Below are 22501 nucleotides of genomic sequence, written 5' to 3' on the forward strand. Positions count from 1 at the left end.
AGCTTCCCATGGTTTCTTTTTTTAAAATTCAGAAATACAGCGTGAAAAAGGAACAGAATGCTGTGAGCATGGGAAGTAGCAGAAGGCTATGTGCAATTTCTGTTGCCAGTTTCGGAGCGGCCCTATCCAAGAATGCAAAAGCCTCTGTTGCAAGTGTGAATCTATTTTTATTTCATTTTTTTAAAAAACAATATCTCGTCAAAGCCTAGTTGTATTGTATGTGTATGTATAAAGTTACCGTGTAATCCTATGCATGTGCGCACAGCACAGCTGTCAATCCCATCAAACTCAATGGGATACTCCTGTGTGTATAGCAAGGGTAGGGAACTAGTTAGTCTTCTGGACGTAAACTCCCTTCATCCCTGCCCGTTGCCCATGCTGGCCGGGACTGATGGGATTTGGAGTCCATCAGCATCAGGACGTTAAGTTGTGGGAAGGAGATATGCCACCGCTGCACCAGTGGAACGGTATCCGCATTTAGTGAGGATTAATGCATGCTCAGCCTAGTGGGGAAGAGGAAAATACACAACCATAAAATATAACAATGGAATAAGGACAATAAAATATCTTAATTGTGAATATCTTCCATCAAGGGCTAAAAATCAAAGCTCTGCCTCTCGTCCAAACCAGCCTCCATTAGCTTGAGGCTGTTTTCCTGGAGAGAGATTAGCATGTCCATTCTCTCCAGTAGCTTAAGACCAAAGACTCATTCCACCCAAGATGGATGCCTACAGATTAAACTACGCATAGACTTGTAATGGTATCCTTTCATATGATTGAAGGTAAACGCCACAAAGATACAGCCCCACTTAATGATTAAATGTGAGGCTCTCTTCTCAACTCTTCCATAGCTTCAATGGAAATTTCCAGGCAATACATCACAGTATACATACAGACACATTATAGAGTTATTTTCCATTTCAGTGTATATTAAACAGTTACACTTAACATGTACTCCTCTTCTGGTCCTACTGCTGCTACCCACTATGCTATAGTTTCCCTTAACGTGTTGCCCCAATCCAGATTTGAGTTCAGAGGGAGGAGACAAAGAGGTAGGGTGCTCAGGATGGTAGTGCAGCAAAGGCAGAAGCTGAGCTGTGTGACATGATCAGCTACGTGGCATGCCACAATACTGGGAAAGCCAGCAGTAGCAGCTTGCAGTGCCTGTCCTTGCTCAGCCGCTCATTCAGCCAGCAGGTAAGCAGGAGAGGAAGAGAACCAACAGACGGACAGAATGAGTGAGGTAGCTTTATTTTTCTCCATGACTTTTTGTTAAACCTTGAGTGGGTTGGTGCACAATATCCACGTCTTCTGCATTAGTGCTGTCAAATTTTCTAGTTCTGGAGATTTTCTGCTGCTCTGTGTAGGCTGATAAATGTCACAGGGTGTGACTCTGGACAACAAAGCATTGCACACACAGAGACAAGGAAAATGCACGGGTGTGTTGCAGCACTGTGCAATATGTACATGAGTTGTAAGATGTTTAGCACCAGCAGGGAAAGTGCATCCTACTTCACCACTGGAGGTGAAATGGGAACTGCTTCCTGGCTCTGCCTGCCTCTGCCATCTCCGCCGCCAGCAGTGCTGCTGTGCCATCCATTGCTGTCAATTTATGGCAAGAGCTTGCAAGATCTTATGGAGTGTGATCCTGTCCCGACTGCACTGGCTGCCAATTAGTTTCCTCACCTAAATCAAAGTGCTGGTTTTGACCTATACAGCCTTAAATGGCTCAGGATTGCAATACCTCAATCCTCTCCCTAGCGATCATCATCTGAGGCCCTTATTACTCTCCCTAGGGAAGCTCGCCTGGCACTTTCATTTCACACCTTTAGGAGCCAGAGGGCACAGGAGTGTTTAAGGAAAAGAGAGGAAGGGGAACATGTGTGTGACGTTAACATATGAGAGTGCTGGAGGTGAAATAGTTACCCAATAGGCTACCCAATTAGAGCCCAGGGGGTGGAGTCAGAGGGACTATAAAACCAGCTCTGGGAGGGGCAAAGGAGGTGTTCGTTGGGAGTTGGGTGCTTGGTTGGAGTAGGAGTGAATTGGGATAGAGTCTGTGGCTGGGTTGAGTTAGTGTAGCGAAATAAGCTGAGTCAGGAACAGTTAGGAGCTAGGAAGACAAGTAAATATCTGAGAGGTGGTTTAGTAAGTGAGAGCAGGTAGCGGAAGTTATAGGTCTGGATAGGCACCCCATGATTGTAATTGACTGAGACCGTTTATGGAACCACACACTTGGTAAACTGCAATAAATAAACAGAATAAACAGAAGTTTATGTTCCAATTTAACCCTGACTGGACTCAGTATTTTACCAGGTAAGGGCTGGGTGGTGGCAGTGAGAAATAAAGTGGTGGCACAGGGATCAATAGACGGTGAAATGTCCGGGGACCCTGTGTGATTGCCACAATGTGTTTTGTTGTTGTTGTTGTTTTGCACAGCCAAAAGCCCTTGTGCTAGCAGATCTATTTAGCTGGCTACCTTAGGGATTTTTCTCCAGCAGGGACCTGTATTTGGCTCCTGGGTCTCTCGGAGTCTTAAAAGGACTACCTACCTTGACTTCTCTGCTTTAAATTTTCAGCATCTCTAGGCTTTCTTCACACTGTTTGCAGACAATCTATACAGAAAAATACAGTTGAATCGGAAACTGAACCATTGAATAGTTCATGTTACTACCTCACTCAGTAAAAGTGTGTGTACTGCAAATCAACAAAAAACAGCAGAAGGGGAATTCCAATTAGCTTATATTTCTGATGAAATATTAATAAAACCTCACTGTGGTCTTAATTGCTATAATTTAATACAGTGCATGGCATAAATATTTTAGAAATGTGGCAAGAGAACATTAAGATGGGGGTCAAGGGATAATAGTAGACATCCTCTCTGGTTGGTTAAAAAAAAATGCACACTTCGTACATGATTGATATTTGTAGTGCTGATCCACAGAGTCATTACCATACTGTGGTAAGAAAACTATATGTTTGGATGTATAATGTAGATATGAGTATGGGAATAAATACTTGCAAACGCTGAAGGATACAGAGATTTGCGGCGCCTTAAAGACTAATTAATCTGTTTACAACTTGAAGCTTTCTAAGCCAAGAGGCTCCTTCATCAAATGCAAGCCTGTGAGTGATTGGGAGCTGAACTTGTCTGGATTTTTGTCTCCTGTGTTGCGCTGTTCTTGTACATTCTCTTTAATGTTGAACTTTTGTGCGCTTTTCCAGGCAAGGAGATCTGCACACGGAAGCAGGGTCCCCACATGCCGTGGCTGTAAAACTGAAGGCATATCCAAGTATGGATGTTGTATATCAGTGCTGCATTACTTTTCAGTGGAGTCATAGCTGTCAACTTTTCCCTTTTCTTGCGAGGAATCCAATTCGGAATAAGGGATTTTCCCTTAAAAAAAGGGAAACATTGACAGCTATGACTGGAGTACACATTCAAAAGTTCTTCCTCAATCACATTCTCATACATAAATACAGTCATGTGTAAATACTGTACAGAGTTGTTGTTTTTTACATACTTCCACAGCTGGATTGGGGTATTAGTGATCTTTTTTTAAAATGAATTGCTATCTGCGTTGAGAAATATGGTTGCAAAGCAAGCTTTAAGTCCTTAAATACATTTATAACTGGAAAGGCATGTTCAGTTTTCCATGTGTTCCTGACAGGAGCGAGCCAGCAGCAAATCACACTGAGCAAGATGCGGTTAACTCTTTAATAGCAAAAACAGGATCTGCACAGGATTGTCAGGCCGAAGTGTACAGCAACTCATCTCCAGCAGGTCTTCCCCCATGAAGCAGTTGCTGACACTGAAAGTGCCCACCTCCCCACAGCTGCCTAAATCTCCTCCTCCCTATGGTTTTCCCCAAGCAGTCTGAAACTGTGCCTGCGTGAATCTAACTTCTGCTCCGCCCCCTTCATGCCTCTCCTGGTTTAGGGAGAGGGGGTGCCACAACAACACTGTAGAACAGCATGAGAGAGGTGGGGGCACACCAAATTTTAGCCTCACACAGGACACCACTGAAATTTGAGAGCCCAAAGTCGGCCTGTGCTGAGTCTGATCAACAATGTTCACGTGGACTCCACTGAACACATTGGAAGGAATCTTCTGATGTGAATGTGAGCGTAGATTCTAATCTGGTACGTCCGAAATGGCAAGGTATGATTGTGCTTTCCCTCTAAACTAGGATTGCAAATTGATTCAAACCATGGATTGAAAAATTGTTTTGGGGGCCAGCCAGCACAAACCATAACTTGCTGGTTATCGAGCCAGGAAGTAACTAATTTAAGTGGAATGCTCAAGGTGGCAGAGAGAGAGAGAGAGAGAGAGAGAGTAGGAACTTGGGGCATATTTATTTATTTACTGATAAAGTTGTATACCAATCTTCAACTGTAGCTCTCGGGGCAGTTCACAACATAAAATACAATATAAAAACACAAAATTCATGAAAAAAGCAAGAACCCCCCCCCCCCATACACAAACCAATAAACCTCCCTGTGGTTTTGCATTATGTGGAAATGGAACGAACAATAGCCTTTCCCCTTTGTCTCTCTCTTCCATAGCTGTCTTTCCTTATCTCTGTGTATAAATATTTACAGAAAATAATTGGTTTCATTTAGAAAACTTTTGTGTTTGCAGTGTGTTCTGATTTGGAAGGGAAGTTAGGGCTGCTTCTCATTTGAATGCGCAACAAAATCCACACGTGGTGGCTTTTCAGTTACAGGGCAACAATCATATAGCTGAAGGTTACACCAATAAACAGTGATTGAAGTTAATTCGAAACAGGAGGGGGAGCTCTTGCCACACCAGCTTGAGAGCAGGGAGGAAGGGGAATTCTTCAAATGCTTTAAGTGGAAGAAAGGGAATTGTCCTAAAGGCTACAACCATCTTCCACTATTGGTTACTAAAGCTAGTATGGTAGTGGTATCTGGGTGCTGATTCCACAATGTCAGCTCCTGCATTCCTGCTGTCCACTAGTTACAGATGAATCTTTCCCTGACTTAAAGCTTAATTCAAAGCTCTCTGGAATCAGTGGGATGAAAATAGGGCCTTCCTTCTGTGGTCTAACCGTCAAAAAACAAATGAGGCTGAAGGTGGCTTTGCAAACAAATGTATAGCGAAAGCAATATTGCAGAGGAAGAAGTGTGTGTGTGTCTGTGTAAGATACAAAACGTTTACACTGAATTTTTCATTGCCTGCTGATTTGAAGTAAATCCTTTTGACTTCAGCAAAATAGCCTCTTTATTAAGTCTTTATTAAGATGAGACTGTGGGAAGGAGGGGAATATAGTCAGGTGTTTGGAGAAACAGTGAGCATGTTACTGCAACTCATCTTCATTTTCATCCAAAAGCTTTATGGCAGATCTTGTTACTAGGGGCATCTTTAGCAATAAATATTTTTGTTCTCACAGTAAATAGATTTTGCAAGTGGGTGACCTTGTGCATTAAATGTGTAACTCGTGATTTAGTAAACCAGTCAGTTGAAATATTGCAAATGTTTCCCCAACTCTGGCTGATTCTGGTTGTGCCAGGAGGCTGCCTGCAGATGAACAACAAACAATAGGCTAGGTTATTACTAAAATGGACCCAGAAAGTGAGGCTTTATTGTGGAACAGATCAACAGCTAAATACAATATTGAAACAGATGTGGCCTTTTTCTTTTTTCTTTTTTGCTGGGGGTGGGTGGAGAGGTGTTCATTAAAATTTGTTGTTTTTCAAAGAAGGTGCAATGCATTTTTAAATGCACGCTGTTGCCCAGATCAGCCCTTTAGTTGTTGGACTGCAACCCTGACCACTGGCCATTGCATGGCCACTGGCAGTGGTCAATGAGCATGGAGTCCAACAACATCTGGAGAAAACACCAGGTTGTGGAAGGCTGGTCTAGATGTATAACTGATCTCTCCAAAGTAGAAATATATTTATGTATAATAGTAAGCCAAAAGGCATATTCCAGTCTTATTGCAAAGGTGCTGATTGAACAGCCTTTGAACAGAACAATTTTGCATCTGAAATATCATCAGCTGGGTTTTTAGAACACAACAAGACCACTTCTTGGGAAGTGAAACTTCCAGCCTTGAATAAGTCTCTTCTGGGTCTTCCAAATTTCTTCCTCTGCTTCTGGTCTTTGTGGCAATTCAATACAATTTATATATTTTAAATAGTGCATTAGTAATTATTTTAACTGAGCATTTACAGGGATATTTTGGGCTATTTTCATGGGGTGGGATTTATAAGACCCACCTTTTATCTGTATTAATGTGGTTTTGGACTTTTATTGGTTGTGTTTGTTTTCATTAGCTTTAATGTAAGGTAAAGCTTTAGGCCACTTTTGCGATGAAAGGCACTAACAAATATAATCAATAAATTTGTATTTTTCAGCAGGTTTCTTCTACCTCCTGTAAAATTGTAGTTTACAGATCCAGGCCACTACTAGAGGAATGCAGGATGTTAAACATAGAAATGCAGTCTAACCCAAACTGGTTTTGCAGGCAGAAGAAGTCATTCCACTCCCATTCACCTTTTGTATTTTCGTTCAGACTTGAGCAATCCAAGTACATACCATTTCATCCCCCTAAAGTAAGCAGCTCTGGATTGGAAAACCAGCTGTGAAATCGATGCGAACTACCTCGAAGGATGTGGTTCTGTAGATAAAAGTGAATTTCCTGACTCCATTCTTCGGCCACACATCCTTTGCAGTCCATTCTGTGTGACCAAGGAGTGTGCACTGCTTTCTCTCAGATGCTGCAGCCTTGAGGGGGTGGGGGTTCTGGCGCTGGTGGGGGCTGGAGCAGCTAAAGAACGCCATTGCTTCTGCCATCCTCCCCAAAGCAGCCTCAGATCCTTCTCAGCCACCAGCAATACTTACAATGCCTGTACTTCATCCTCTGTGGTTGTCTGACCCATCAGTCAAGCATTACGGGACTGCTACTCCACAGCAGGTAGAAGGGCCTGCACAGAAGAGAATTGCACAAAGGAGGCTCTTGCCTTAACAGGTTTTAGCAGTATTTTGCTGTGTTATTTATAGCTGTCATGAGTGAACCCCAACTCAACAGGGGAAGACCTAGTCACCATTAAGCAATTTTGTTTTTGTGTGATATATATATATATATATATATATATATATATATATATATGTATGTAATGTTTTACAAATTAGAATATTCATTTAATATTCGTTTAAACAACCTTAAAACATCAATAATTTCCCTTTTTCTCTTCCTGTGGTTCGTTTTGCATAACATAAATCCCTGCATATCTTACATAAACTAAACCATTTGTTATTCCATTATTACCTTCCTACAGCAGGTGACCAAACATTTAAAAAGGAGAGATATGGTCGATATGGGAGACTTCAAGTACAGTGGTACCTCGGGTTACATACGCTTCAGGTTACAGACTCCGTTAACCCAGAAATATTACCTCGGGTTAAGAACTTTGCTTCAGGGTGAGAACAGAAATCGTGTGGCAACAGCGGGAGGTCCCATTAGCTAAAGTGGTGCTTCAGGTTAAGAACAGTTTCAGGTTAAGAACGGACCTCCAGAACGAATTAAGTACGTAACCAGAGGTACCACTGTACTCTGATATCTGTTGGAACTCAAATGCTATCAAGAATGTAAGGTCCAACAAATTCCTACATTGCCTCACTGACAATTTCATTTCCCATGAGCTTGAAGAAGCAACAAGGGGATCATTTCTCTTGGACCCAGTTCCTCACCAACAGGGAGGAACTGATCAATAAAGTGAAAGAACTGTGAATCTTGGGAAGAAATGATGAGGTACTCTTAGGTTTCATTATACACAGGAAAGGGAAAGCTGAGTGCAGATGGACATGCACTCTGGAATTTAAGAAGGTTGATTTCAAAAGCAGGGAAATACTGTGAATGTTGTGTATCTTTATTTCAGTAAGGCTTTTGATAAAGTCCCTCATAATATTCTTCTGGAGAAGCTGGTAAAATGTGGGCTTGATGAAATAGCCGTTAGGTGGATTTGTAGCTGGTTGACTGCCTTAGTTAGACCTGGAGTACTGTGTCCACTTCTGGGCATTACAGTTGAAGAATGACACTGACAAGCTGGAACATGTGCCTCTAGTAGAGGGTGACCAAGATGATCAAGGGTCTGGAAACCAAGCCTTATGAGGAACAGTTGAGGGAGCTGGGTGTGTTTAGCCTAGATAAGAGGAGAGTGAGAGGAGATACCCTAGCCATCTTCAGATATCAAAAAGACTGTCACATGGAAGATGGAGCGAGCTTGTTTTGTGCTGCTCTAGAGGGTGGGACCCAAACCAATGACTTCAAGTTTCAATGAAGGGTGGGACTTCAAACCAATGAAATTCTGACTAAACATCAGGAAGAACTTTCTGACAGTATGAGCTGTTTGACAGTGGAACAGGCTCCCTCAGAAGGTGGTGGACTCTCCTTCATAGAAGGTTTTTAAGCAGAGGTTGGATGGCCACCTGCCACAGATGCTTTAGTTGAGATTCCTGCATAACAGGGGGTTGGACTACATGACCCTTGGAGTCCCTTCCAACTCTACCATTCTGTGATATTATGATAGCTTTTTAACTAGCTAAACCTAATATAATCAATGGGATTTCTTTAATCAGTGGTAGTTGTAAGTGAAGTAAAATGCTGATGTGAAACTAGTGATACAAATCTTTTATTATCTACTTGTAGCCTTCACAGTGCTTGTCATGTCTCCAGAAGAGCTAAATTACAAGCTCCACTGAGATCAGCAAAAGAAGCCTTAATTCTGCCTTTCCTGTGTCAGTTTTACTGGATGTAGTGGCCTTTATGGGACCAGTACGGTGAAAATTGCTGTAAACAAAAACCCCATTTTAAATTACTCAAGGCGTCAAGATACAGATGGGGGGTGGGGAAATACTTCCTATAGACTGGAGGGTGAGACGTTGCTATGAAAAATTATATTAATGCAAAAGAGATTGAAACAATATCTAATTAAAATCACTTGAAAAATGACTTGAAAATTGGATTTGACATAACATTTACAAGGCTGTCACTATTATTACTGTGCAGCTTAGCCTTTTTGTGCCACCGTTTTCATTGCAGGTTTGCCAGAGATTAGAAAAGAGACAAGTGAGCGATAAAGGTCTTGCATATTTCCCTGCGTTTGAATGGAAAAGGAGGGGCAAAGATAGCTTTTCTCTGCAACCTTTTGGCCTCGTCTTTGACAAATAATCCCTTTGGATATGGAAAAAGGAAGCATTTCAGTGTTGCGCCTGACCATTTAAGTCAGCCACATTGTCACTTCAATGTCTGTAACATATAGCTCGTTGGCGGTGGTTTTTAAATTATTAATCTCTCTAGTATAGCGTTGAAATTGGAAATAAAGCAAAGACCAAATGTGCTATGCCCAAAAGGAACAGGATGGCAGAGGGAAACAATGTCATGTTATGAGAAATCTAATCATTTATACTGACTGTAACTATGACCATTTGCTAGAGAGTTAATAGGACCAGCCATAAGCCTTGGCACTGCCTGGTCCAGGTATGGTCTATGTCCCCATTACCCTCAACTTCATCTGCTGTCTACACTACTATAAATATTCCTAATTTCACTCTTCTTGTGCCAGCTTCCTGCTTCTCAGCCTTTTTTTCCACCCCAGAGACTGGCTGGAGCAATTTTACAAATGCTTTAAACCTGGGATGTGGAACTTGGGGCCTTCAAGATGTTTGGGAGGTACAAATGGGATAAAATCCATTGGTACTACACTCCTATGGTGGTACCTATTTCTCTAGGGCAGGGATTGCCAGCCTTTTAGGGTCAGTAGGAACTCTGAGGTAGTCCTGTGGGTGCCAGTCATAAAATGGCTGCCGTACGGGGTGTGGCATAATACAAAATGGCCACCAAGAAGAAAAACCAAGACTAGACCACAAAATGGTTCTTGAATGCTCCCCCATCTTGCTCCACTACACTTGCTCACAAAAATAGAAGCTTCCCCCCCCCCTTTCCTGTGTTCAGAATGGGAGGTGGAGTTGGCGTCCAATCTTGGCATCCAGTGAAATGTCAGAGTGTTTGGGGGAGGCAGTTTTAATGTAGGAAAGCCTGAGCAAACTGAGGCTGAGTAACTGAGCAGGAGAGCAAACAGTCTCTCATGTATTGTGCATTTTTGAGGGGATATTTACTGAGACTTTTTGCGGGCACCAAACTGATGACCCCTGCTTGAGAAGAAGCTAATCAAACGAATATATTGTTGTATTTTTGCTTTTAATTACCTGTCTCTGAATGACTGTGTTTTATCCATTCACCTTACCTAAACAGACCTACTGGTTTGTATTAAAAATTAGCAAGGCAAATGGGTATTAGCTAAATTACATTTACCACCCAATGTGGTGAGGCATGAAAACTTATTTGATGTTTGTGAAGCAGTTTCATATCTTCATATGAGAGGAAGAAGTGGACTATACAAATGTCAACTATTTATTCCAAAGGAGCAAATATACCTAACATTTCAACTTCTCCTGCAAGGTAAACGCCCAAAGGATGCTGAAATGTCAGCGGTTTCTTTCTCTTATTTCAAACCCTATTTTTCACTTTTATAGTGAAGAGTGTGAATTCAGACATAGGCTAAAGCAAACAAGTAAGTCAGCAGTGCTTAAATTGAACTGTTTTGACAGATTAAGAGGTCTGGCAGAAAGCTCCTCTTTGGCATCGTGACCCAGAGTGCTTAGTACCCAAAAGTTGCCTAATGATGCATTGCTTGATGTGGTTACCAAACATTAAGCCATCTCCTCCTCTCATAAAATGGCAGTACAGCTGAAAGGGCTGTAACGGTCATCTATCCCAACCCAACGGAAGGTTTGTCTTTGGCAGTGAAACAGAAATAAAGGCATTCTTAACCTACGAGAGCCAGTCTGCTAATGGCATTTGCATTAGCACTGAAGAATGTCTCAGCCCTCTCTCTCTCCCTTTTTATGCAGTCTCATTGAAGTCTGCTGCATATTCTGATGTAGTTTAAGGATTTCGGCTGTTTTTTGTCGTGAAATGGTTTCTCTCCACCCGTCTCCCACACGCCACTGAAATAAATTACGTTGTTCAGAAAGTGCCTCATCTCTCCTTTAGTCAGATCCAAGGCCCTGTGCTGTGTCAACCTCTACCTCTCTGAACACTCAGTAACCCTCCAGTCGTGCCACTTAATAGAGCAAAGCCATTAAGTTGTCCCCATTGTAATTTAGATCACAGAAGAAACTTCTACATATTCTTCCAGGTTAAAATAACTGGTATAAAGCGAGCAGGCGATATTATTCCACTGTAGCTACGTGCTTAATTATATGGAATTGTCAAGTGCAAAGAATTATTCTGATAAATTAAAATACTAATTAAATAGACTATTGCCGAATTTTGAGAACATTATAGGGTTCCACTTCTTCAGGTAATTTGCATATCCTTCATCTACCGAATTTAATTTTAATGGACTTCTTTTTGTGTGTTCAGAAACCCTTTTGTCTCATGGGGAGATTTTTTAAAAAGGAATTCTTATGTTGTTCATTGCCTTTCCTTAAAATAGCAGCTCATTATTATTTTTTGCATCTTCCCCTGCAATGTGTGCTATCTTCATTATATTTTAAATAGTTGAGGGAAATGTTATATAGTACAGGTGTATTTCTACGGTTCTGTTTTTGTTTGTTTTCTTTTTTTAACCATGAATTCTGTAATTGTTTCCCAAGATGTCTTTGACATTTGAGCAGAGAGCAAAATTTCAGCTCACAAATCTGCACACAGCTGTTTTCATACCATATAATCCTTTTTTAAAAAAAAAAATGCCTGATGAACCCACTTCTATGCCTATTTCTTCAGATGTTCTACTATGTCCAGTGTGACTTAATATCTTAGCAAATGTATTGAGGACTACAGCCTTAACTGAATACTGTCCATTTTTTCTTCTCACAGTTATCAATACAAACCAGGATTGCCACACCAAAACTTAATGCATGTTGTGAAAATTGTGCACATGCTTTTAACATGCCATAGATCGTTTAAATAATTTTTAAAGGGTGTTGTTTTCATTTTTCCACAAGATATGTTTATGAAAAATTGTGTTCTGCTTTTTACCTTAGATTTTCAATCTGAATGAATAAATTTGTCGTTTTTGACATCTCACAGGTACCAACACAGATTTGCATAATATCTCCACACTATGAAAGGATTGGTAAAGCCCACCCCCGATCTCTTTCGCAACACTTTTTATTTCTTACAGGAAGGGGATAAAATTCCCCAAGGTAATCTATAGTGTCACTACCAGCATTAAACCCTTCATTTTGGGGACTGCAGACAGAGCTTTGAGTAATAAAGTTAAATCCAGTACACTACACTTTGTTTTGATAATGCCAAGGTAATGTTCTTGATTTGAACACCTCCTAAAAGGTGTAGCAGGTGTCATTTATCTTCACTTCTGCCTTACAAGGACTTCGAACCATCAATTCATAATAATGAAGAAACACAAATTGCCATTATTACTTCCATCAATATGAGCTGGGTCTAGACACATCAGAAAAGCGTTTCAGCTTAAAGCGTTGTAAATTTAAACAGGGAAAACAGGCAGAGAAAAATGGGATTCCACATCGCCACCTGGTGGCACAATGTTCTATCGCATACACAACGCATATAAATTGCTTTTTCTTTACCAGTCTATCTGAGTCCGTATTCTCGCTGCAGCAAGCCCAGACTAGATGTACTTCTAGTTTATTGGGAAGAAAAGGGAAACAGGAGGCATGAACTAATACAGAACAAGGGACTTAAAGGAACATCAGATCTGGGTCCTGGATGTTTGGGAACGTTTATTGTCATGGTATGAAAAAGTATGGAAACTACTGCTATATTTCAGTTAGTGAAATGCAGTATAAAGGCTAGAATATTAGGTTTGGACATGAGAAATATCCGTTTAGCTGTGAAGCTCACTCACAGATGTTCAAAGAAGGATGACCCAGGAATAGGGCAAGTCAGTATCTCTGAATTTGACTTTCCTCACAGGGCTCATGTGAATTAAGTTATTGAGATTACTTCATGTTAACTGCTCTGAGAGTAAAATATAAATGGTGTTTGAGGAGGCTTGAATATGTGAAGTTATTAATATGTTGTTCTAATATGTAATTGATTGCTAATACAGTGGTACCTCGGGTTACGTTCTTAATTCGTTCCGGAGGTCCATTCTTAACCAGAAACTGTGCTTAACCTGAAGCACCACTTTAGCTCATGGGGCCTCCTGCTGTTGCCGCACCGCCGGAGCACGATTTCTGTTCTCATCCTGAAGCAAAGTTCTTAACCTGAAGCACTATTTCTGGGTTAGCCGAGTCTGTAACCTGAAGCGTATGTAACCTGAGGTACCACTGTACATATATGGCAACTGGAGACTCATGTGAACTCACTCATGTCGTTCTCTGGATAATATATTCTCGGTGTCCATTTTCTCTTTGTACGCTCCCCAGTTTACATATGGACCTATTCCAACTTTTACTCAGTACTCAGACACACTATTGACACATACCAATAGCACACATCTTCATAGTCAGCGTTCATATATTGATTTAGCAAATGACCAGTAGTTTGATGAGCACAGCAGAGGAGCAATGTTTTCCCACACCCTCATCTGCCTCTCGGCTTTGTATTGTAAAATACTGAACACTAGGCATGTTCATAAACATTCAATAACCTGTCAGCACTGGCATCAGTGACCAGGAAAGTTCTATGTGGAAGTCAGAGCTCTTACAGCAGTTGTCATGGGAGTGTCAAGCACCACAGCCTGTGATTATGTTAGGTTTTCTTCTTTTGTCAGGTTTATCTGATTTGAGGGGTAAATTGGCAAAAAAACACCTCAATATCGTGTGTTTTCTTTATGGCCATGGTGAAAGGCCTAAAATTTTGTCCAAGGCTTGCTTTGTCTGGTAGGAACTATGTATAAACAGATACATAGTATTGGCAGATAACTTCCATTTTCTTACAAATTTGTGTAATATCTGTGAAACAGAGCGTATTCAGGTTGCAGTATTTTGCTGACGTATATATAACATATTGGAGACAACGTTCACTTTACACATCAAACTTGAAATTGATGGGATTTGAGTGTGCCTTCTTTTTAATTATTCCAGTACGTAAAGAAACGACGTAAATTGTTTAGTACATGTACCAAACCAATGTGATCACTGATGTAGATGAAAATGCATTTACTGTATATATACTGCAAGAAATACGTAGGCGTTTACACATTGAAATCATTATTCTCTCAACAAGGCTTGCATCTTAATTCCCATCCCAGCATTGATTCTGAACAGCTAGGGAGAGTTGAGTCACGTCTTTGCCTCAGTTTGCCCTTCTCTTTGTACAAAGGGGATTTAATAATATTTACTTAGCTATCTCTCTGGGGAATTGTAAGGATAAATAAATGGACTGATGTTAGTTGAGTCTTTGAATGCGTGAAGCACTATATAAATAACTAAATAGCAATACTGAATTGAATTATCTATCAATCTACACTTCTAGGCTGCGGTCCAGGAAAGCTCTTGAGCATGCTTGAAAGCAAAGAGAGGGAAACATTTCTGAAGCACTAGAAATAAGTGCAAGAACTAGAATGCAAGGGGAGTGTTCAAAAGTTTATGGGATTAAGAAGACTGGTAGAAATGGGCAAAGAGCTGAATGTTCATGGCAAATTCCATATCTTTAGACACTGAGGCCATCCCCACCCCGAGAAAGAAATCAACAAGATGGTCAACTGAATGAAGTTCAGTCCTTAGGCACGGAGACCTCCATGTGATTTGTTGCAAGAATATGGAGCTGACAGTAGTCTTCTGACCTAAACAGATTTCAATGAGGGTATGATTGAATGAACAAGTACCTCCACATGAGGTGAGGCATATACAGTGGTACCTTGGTTTACTAACTTAATCCATTCTGTAAGTCTGTTCTTAAACCAAAGCGTTCTCAAACCAAGGTGTGCTTTCCCATAGCAGCGGGGGACTCAATTTACAAATGGAACACACTCAACAGGAAGCGGAACATGTTCTTATTCCAAGGCAAAGTTCACAAACCAAAACACCGGGTATTCAGCATTCTTAATTCAACTTGTTCATAAACTAAGCTGTTCTTAAACCAAGGTACCACTGTACATGCTTTCATTATTTATTTACTTTCTTATATTGAAATGTATATCCCACATTTCTAAGCAAAAATAGTCACCTAAGGTAGCTTACATTACATTAGGGTAAAGCAATATAACTGTTGGGTTTTAGCATTTGTAATTTGGTTAAAAGAATAAATACTAGAAATGGCATAATAAAAGGAGAATTCCCTAGATGAGATTTAGGGCAAGTACTCTTTGGTGACAGAGCTTCAGCAGAGATTTTTAAATTGCAGCACATGTGGTAAAGTAAAGCATGAAAATGCAGGTTGTTAGACCTTTACAATATCCCTTTCTAAGTCACTTTCAAAACTCTCCACTTATCTTAGTATAGAAAGAGACCATATGTTTGGTAAATTTACTGACAAACTCTTCAGATGTCGGATTTTCCATACTGTAGCAAGACAACACAGGCAGCAAAACCTAGCTTAGTTTCAAAGTGGTTGGTAAATGTTTCTACATTATTTCTATGGAATGACAAAGATGGCTTGCTAAAGCCATGCATTGTAAGCTTGGAGCATCCAGCTTAGATGTCTTTACTGGTTGAGTTCACATAGTGGAAAGGGAGAGAACAAAGAGTTTGGTAACCCTTCCAAGGTGACAGTAAGTGACCTAGCTAAGCCTGGCAGGACATCTTATTCTATGGTCTTAACCCCTTCATGAATTAAGTAGAGTTAAGCATGTTGATTATATGAAGCTAGATATATCCCACAATAACAAAGTAAAATAAAATATGATCAAGGATGAACCAGCAATGACAGAAATCCTGCCTTCAGTCAGGAGGGGTGAGACTGGTATACACAGTTTGTCCTCTCTTTTGAATGCTAGAATAGAGCATTAGACAGGATTCCAATCCAATGAAGTAACTAAGTTTTGAAAGGCTGTGGCCAGGTCTGACTTAAGAATGGATGCAATTGATGAACCAGACAGAGCTGGCCATTGCCATCACCTCTTGACCCAAGAGCAACACTACATTCAGGAATGCCTTTCAAGTGTTAGACTTGTTACTTTAGGAAGAGTGCAATTCAGTGCAGAGCAGACTGGACACCTCATCTAATATCACTAGAACCTCTGACCAGCAAGATGATTGACCCTGGTGTATAAAATCAGCAGCTTTATCTGATATCTACCAGATCACAAGAACACCAGCAGACCCATGTGGTCTAGCAACTGATATGAGGACTGAAGTCTCAGGAGAACACCATATCTTTAAAGTACATTTAGCACACATTTTAAAACATATGGCTTCCCCCTAAAAAAACCTCCTAGGAGCTGTAGTTTATCCCTCACAGAACTACAGTTCCTAGCACCCTTTACCAACTATAGTACCAATAATTTTGAGGAGAAGACATGTGCTTTAAATTGATTGTGTCCATAAGTGGATGGACTCTGATATTAGCTGCAAAGTCCTGAGGGTCATACTACTTCTTAGTAATGGCTCCCTGGCTGAAGAACATCCTCTGCCAAGTGTTTTGGCTGCCATCTTTCGGATCCAGCAGAAAACATTCGTCTGCCTCTAGGACTTTTGAGTGCTAATATGTATATATAGAACCATATGTGGAAATTCTATGATTTTGGTTTATATATTGTTATCTGACCTGAGGTGATCTGATGGACAGGATATGAACCCTATTAATTAGTTGAAAACTCTGTTTCTTAGTTTATGTAATGCTATGTGACGATTAGAGCCAGTTGGTCTAAGAAGTTGAGTCCAGGTTCAAATGTTTAGCTATGGTTTAAATGATTAGCCGAGGGCACATTTTGATTCTTCATCCCATCTCTGTAAAACTGAAATAATCCAACTGACAGGGATTCTGTGTGGATGAACGTGGGAAAACATTTGGCATCTCAGCAGTGATGAAAGTGTATGATGCAAAATCCTTTCATTCTCAACTTTCCTTTAACTCTGCCGTTCTTTAATTTTCCTAACAGCTGACAACAAAGACAAGCTTGAAAAAGCAACAGGACTGAAAATTTTGCAGATTGGCATGGGGGAGGTAGGTGACTACAGTACATGTCATTATCTAAAATGCTTGATTTGTTATTTTATAAGATCCTAGATCTTGCGGATGTTCGTATGTGAACTGTGTTAATCATCCTAAGGGCTTATAAAAATTCTGATTATTAGACTGTTGTATCTGTCATAATACAATATCACATTCCACCTACCAAATGAGTAAATCTTTGTGGCCTTTAAGAAATAGATTTCCTAGCTTTGTAGTATGTCAGGAGCAAAATCCCCTAGGACGAACAAAGCAATTGATGTGTCTGATTATTCCCACCTGGTTTCACTCAAGTTCTGTTTCATCTCAAGATCCGCAGGGACCTAAATTTGATGTATTTGTCCTTCCAATATGTAGATGAGCCTGCTTGTGAACTGCTATTTTTTTTTAAGTATAAATATAACACATTTCTAAGTCATTATACTCACATCACTAGGCAAAAAATAAATAAATCAGAACACAACCCTGTACTGATAGCTCATCATTTATTAATGAAGATTTTCCAGAACTTTCCATGAATTACACCAGATTGTAAATTCTGTTGTTATGTTTACAAAGAAGTAACAGGCCACTTTTAGCATTTCTACAGAAGTTTATTCCTCTCTGAGAGATAGGGGAATCCCCACTGTTCCTCTTACACTGTTCAGGTGTCCCTTGTAATATTTTTACTTCTAAATGACTCAATAGCATGCACACTTACATTGTCTAGGTTACGGAAGGCCTGTCCTCAGAACGCAGTAGAATAGCAACCTTTATTTCAATTGCAATGCAACCTAGAACATGACTTGCCTGAAAACCAAGCAGTGTGTGTGAGAGAGAGGTGGGGTGGCAGAGAAATTCAACAGGGACAGGAAGTGGACCCATCAATTGTATCCTTGCATATGTAAGAGATAAAGTGCTCTTGAAATCAGGAATTCATTGTGATAGGTGGATCAAGAACTCCAGATAATCAGCTGGGATTGCAAGGATGTCTGAAAGCATCTGTGGTATATTGGAGGCTCTGACCGCCTAAAGGAAAGCCACCGCAACCTACATGCCTTCCAACTATTCCACATCCAGAGTTTCTTGCATTGCAGTGAAACAACAAGCAGCCACATCTGGGAGCTTTGAAGCCCTATCCTGTGCATGCTTACGAAGGGCCAAACTGTATGTGATGCTCAAAAATCACTTGCAATTGTGGTGAATAGCAGATAAAGGGGACTGGCCAGGTTTAGGACTATCACATGCATGGGAGACGGCCCTCTGCTCCCTTCACTGTTGATCCTGACAAAAGTATAAGCCGCTATTTGAAATTATTGGTTCCAGAGATCAGGGTCCCAGTGGCAATGGCTGCCATTTAAAAGTGGGAGAAACATGCAAACAGCTGCCAATGAGGATTGACTCTAAAAAGCACATCTTGTTTGGTTAAATGAGACTTAATCCCAAGCAAGGTTTAAAGGGAGTCTTTACAGAGTCAGGGATACAGAGTTCTTGCTGCATTTTTTTATTTGCAAGGTGAACGTTCTTGGGCAGAATGCAGCTGGTGAACAAACAGTGGGCAGAGATGCAGTGGGCAGAAAGGCAGGGGTTTGTTCCTCTTTTAATTAGATAATCTGTTTTCTGCTGGATTTAACTAGTGTCTTTTTTTACTTATCAGCATATTTAAATGTTTTATGTAAACCACTTCGATTTCTTTTAAGAAGCGGGATGTACATAAAATAAACAAGCAAATGCATAAACATAAAAGTCTGCGATTACTTGTGCTACATCATAGTTGTACATATATGTTTAACACGTGCACCAAACCTACGCATGTATGCATGAGCTATGCATTTAAAAATGCAGTTCAAGTCTTTTATTTATTGTGCTTCATACTTCAAGTCATGACATATGCCTGTCTTATTTCTTGTGTTCGGAGGGAAGGCTCCCTGACGTAAGGAATTGTTCCTTGACATATATAGCTAAGCACGTAATTCGAAGGCAGCAACCTTAGCAGACTTACCTGGAGGTAAATTCTATTGAAATCAATAGCGCTTGCTTCCAGATAATGTGTTTAGGATTGGGGTGTTTGTGGGAAAAGTAATTAACCCTCGGGCATTTAAACAGGTTAGCAGCTTTCTAGATGCAATTCTGATTTTACTGAAGTCAATGGGATTGCTTTTCTGAACTGGCATCTGTGCTAGAAGGTTACAGAGCAGGGAGTTTTTTTTTCTGCAAATGAGTGTGTGCCTACTGGAGACAAGACTGCAAGATTATTATCTGCGCTGATGTAATTAAGCGAGGAAATTTGAAGCATAGCACATAATTGTGAAAACATGTCTTCAAGGTATAATGCGGCTGTGTACTGCGGCTCAAAGAAAATTAGTAACAGTATCACAAACAGCAAGTATTCACAGTCGTGTCACGGTGTCTTATTATGTAAGTCCCATGAGATTTCAACCTTCACACATACTGATAAAAAGGGTAGCACCCTTGGTTCAGATGACCCAGACTTGCCACCAGCGTTGCTAGATCAGTTCTATCAAAACCATACTATTTGCATTCTCCGTACTGTAATACTAAGAGTTTATTAAAATGTTCTGGTGTTTTTTTTAAATGATCATTAATGTGCACATAACCAATCTAGTTTGTTATGTTTGTTTGTAGCTTTTTTTTTTAAAAAAAATTAATCCTTACCTTTCTCCACGGAACTCAGGAGGGCAGCAGGTTGTATCCCATATTTTTCATACTCGTACTCTGTGATGTAGGTTAGGCTTAGAGACAATTACTGACCCAAGACTGGGATGAAGTGGCGCTGTGATCCAAACCACAGAACCTCTTGGGCTTGCTGATCGGAAGGTCGGCAGTTCAAATCCCCATGACAGGGTGAGCTGCTGTTGCTCTGTCCCAGCTCCTGCCAACCTAGCAGTTCAAAAACCACACCAGTGCAATTAGATAAATAGGTACCACTGCGGCGAGAAGGTAAATAGTGTTTCCATGCGCTCTGGCTTCTGTCACGGTGTTCTGTTGCACCAGAAGCAGTTTAGTCATGCTGGTCACATGACCTGGAAAGATTTACAGAAGCCATCCTGGTTTCTGATTTGACCCCAGAATGTCCTGCATTTGCTTAGAAAGTCCTTATTTTCAAGGGAGAAATGTTGGAGGGTATAGAGTTATGTGACCCCCAAGCTAAGAAGATAGGTAAAACTATACTATCTTTGGAACTCATCTGAAAGCAGCCCTGTATAGGGAAGTTTTTAGTGTTCCATGTTTTGTGATGGTTTTATATATGTCGAAACCCCCCAGAATGGCTGGGGGAACCCAGTCAGATAGGCAGGGTAAAACTGTGATGATGATAAGGATGATGATGATGATGATGATGGACCAGGATGTCCCTATTTTCATTAGAGAAATGTTGGAAGGTATGGAGGTAGCCTTTCGAGGAGTGGTTTTGGCCGCAAAGGGAAAGGCCAAGCATAAGTTAGACAATAATGTGGCAAGAATACCAGCCTATGCTAATCTAAGGTCTATATGTGAAAGTACCTATGGAATAGAAGCCTGCCTGTGCATATTTACCCCAAAGTAAGTCTCAGTGGGATTTATTACTATGCAAGTATGCACAGGATTGCAGATATTCAAATGATACAAGGGCTGCAGTTGTTCGAGCAATCCTGCTTAAATCAAGCATAAAATGATCTGTGGAAAAGTCCTGCAAACACTACAGGTATTATCTTTATTTGAAACTGAAACGTGACAATGACTTCCAGGATGACTCTTCTATGATTAAAGCTAATCAGACGCCCATCCAGTGCAACTCCCTCTGTCACTTATCAAAGTGTTTATCCCCCCTTGAATACTGCACAGAAGAAGTATTTTGACTTGTGACTGACAGGTCGCAGCTTCAGCTCTGAAACGGGTTGTCTCCTGTAATCTCTTCTCTTATCTTGCGATTCAAATATCTTTACATCTGTTTTCGTGCACGTTTTGCATAAGGAAATGACAGGGAGCTATGATAATAAAAAGTTATAAATGGCTCCTGAAATTCAGAGGCAGCTATCAGTTTATTCTGATACGTGTTGTGCTCTTGAAACATTGCGAAAAGCACAATAGTGAAGTGTCATGTTGCCTCATGAATCCCTCTGTATCGGAACAGCGCGTGTGATTTTTAAACTAGCAGAATTGTGAAGTGATTGAGCGGTTGCCATGGTAGCAGCAGTAATTCCTTTTTTCTTTTTTTTATTCAGCAACATGTAAAATGAAAGAGGGAAGGTATATGCCTTGTGGCTGTGGGGATGCATATGTCCTATTTTGCTTTTGTTTGGGCTATTTAAAAATAATAATCAATACACAGAACATATGTTAATCCAAGTTACGTTTGTATTTGAGCTTGACAATGTTGTTGGTTTTTAACCATAGACTGTCCTCTGAAAGGAAGCAAAGAGCTAAAAGGAAAAGGCTAGCAGAAAACCCGTTGGCTGCATGTTGGAACATGAATGCAGAATTAAAATTGAGGGTGTTTTGTTTTACGATCCAGTATGCCATACAATATAGACCCTGGTTGCAAAAAACGTGCTATGCTTATGCATTGTTTGGGGAAATTGCTAACCTGTATGGGGTTGCTCCACCAAAGATTAAAAATGACTGACCTCAACCTTTGTTATAATGGTTTTGGTGAACTGAAGGATAGCTGATTCTTGAGCTTTTGCACCCTTTTTCTATGTGCACAAATCTTTCTCACAACTTCTAAAGAGGTGGATCCCGTTCTTTGGATTGTAAATAGCCATACTGAATATTCACATAGTAATCAGCTGGGACCTATTGAAGTTAATGGACCTCGGTTATTCATGTCTATTAATTTCAGTGGGTGAGTATGACTGGCATTGGATACAACAGTGTGTGTGTGTGTGTGTGTGTGTGTGTTACTAAGGTACCAAATGTTGTTGATGGTGTCTGTCTGTCTTGAAAGAGAATGGAGTGTACCTTCATGGATGAACTCAAACCACTGCATTAGCAGCCCAGAAGTGACCTCCATGGGACGCAAGCCTGGCAGCCTGTGTGGAGGTCCTGGGCTGCCCCGACCACAAGGCTCCCTATTTCGGTTCTAATGTGGTCCAAAGGAAAGCAGAACAATGTGTTCTGTGCCAGCTTAGCTGCAGGAGTTGCTGGAAGGAGGCATCCAACTGTCTTAGGGACTCCAATCTGGATTTGTATAGTGTTTACTCCTTAGCCTTTTTTTGTCCCAACGATTTTCCAGAAGGCAGCCAAGGTTTAGGACCAGAGTTTTCCTTCTCCTAGATGGTCTGCCTTCCTATACTGATGAGCCCCATCTTCCCCACACTTCTCTCTACAGTATGTGTAGAAAACACTTCTTGACCATTGGACCCACTGTTGGTCTCATTCACTCAATCCGT

At 40.7% G+C, this 22501-nt stretch overlaps 1 protein-coding gene and 1 long non-coding RNA gene across 2 annotated transcripts in view; one reads left to right on the forward strand and one right to left on the reverse strand.

Moving 5' to 3' along the window:
• Window positions 1–22501, forward strand: part of PTPRN2 (protein tyrosine phosphatase receptor type N2) — a 628995-nt gene that overhangs the window by 327777 nt on the left and 278717 nt on the right. The window contains exon 12 of the mRNA XM_082192202.1: window positions 17062–17126. Coding sequence (XP_082048328.1) covers window positions 17062–17126 — 65 coding nt within the window. The remainder of the gene's footprint in view (window positions 1–17061; window positions 17127–22501) is intronic.
• Window positions 222–11006, reverse strand: LOC309515133. The gene is made up of 4 exons (XR_014212307.1): window positions 9746–11006; window positions 6869–6951; window positions 2553–2615; window positions 222–503 (listed from the first exon to the last, which is right to left on the reverse strand). It is a non-coding gene; the product is annotated as an uncharacterized lncRNA (long non-coding RNA).

This window comes from Podarcis vaucheri (assembly GCF_965113315.1).
Source record: "Podarcis vaucheri genome assembly, chromosome: 12".
Taxonomy (NCBI): Eukaryota; Metazoa; Chordata; class Lepidosauria; order Squamata; family Lacertidae; genus Podarcis; species Podarcis vaucheri.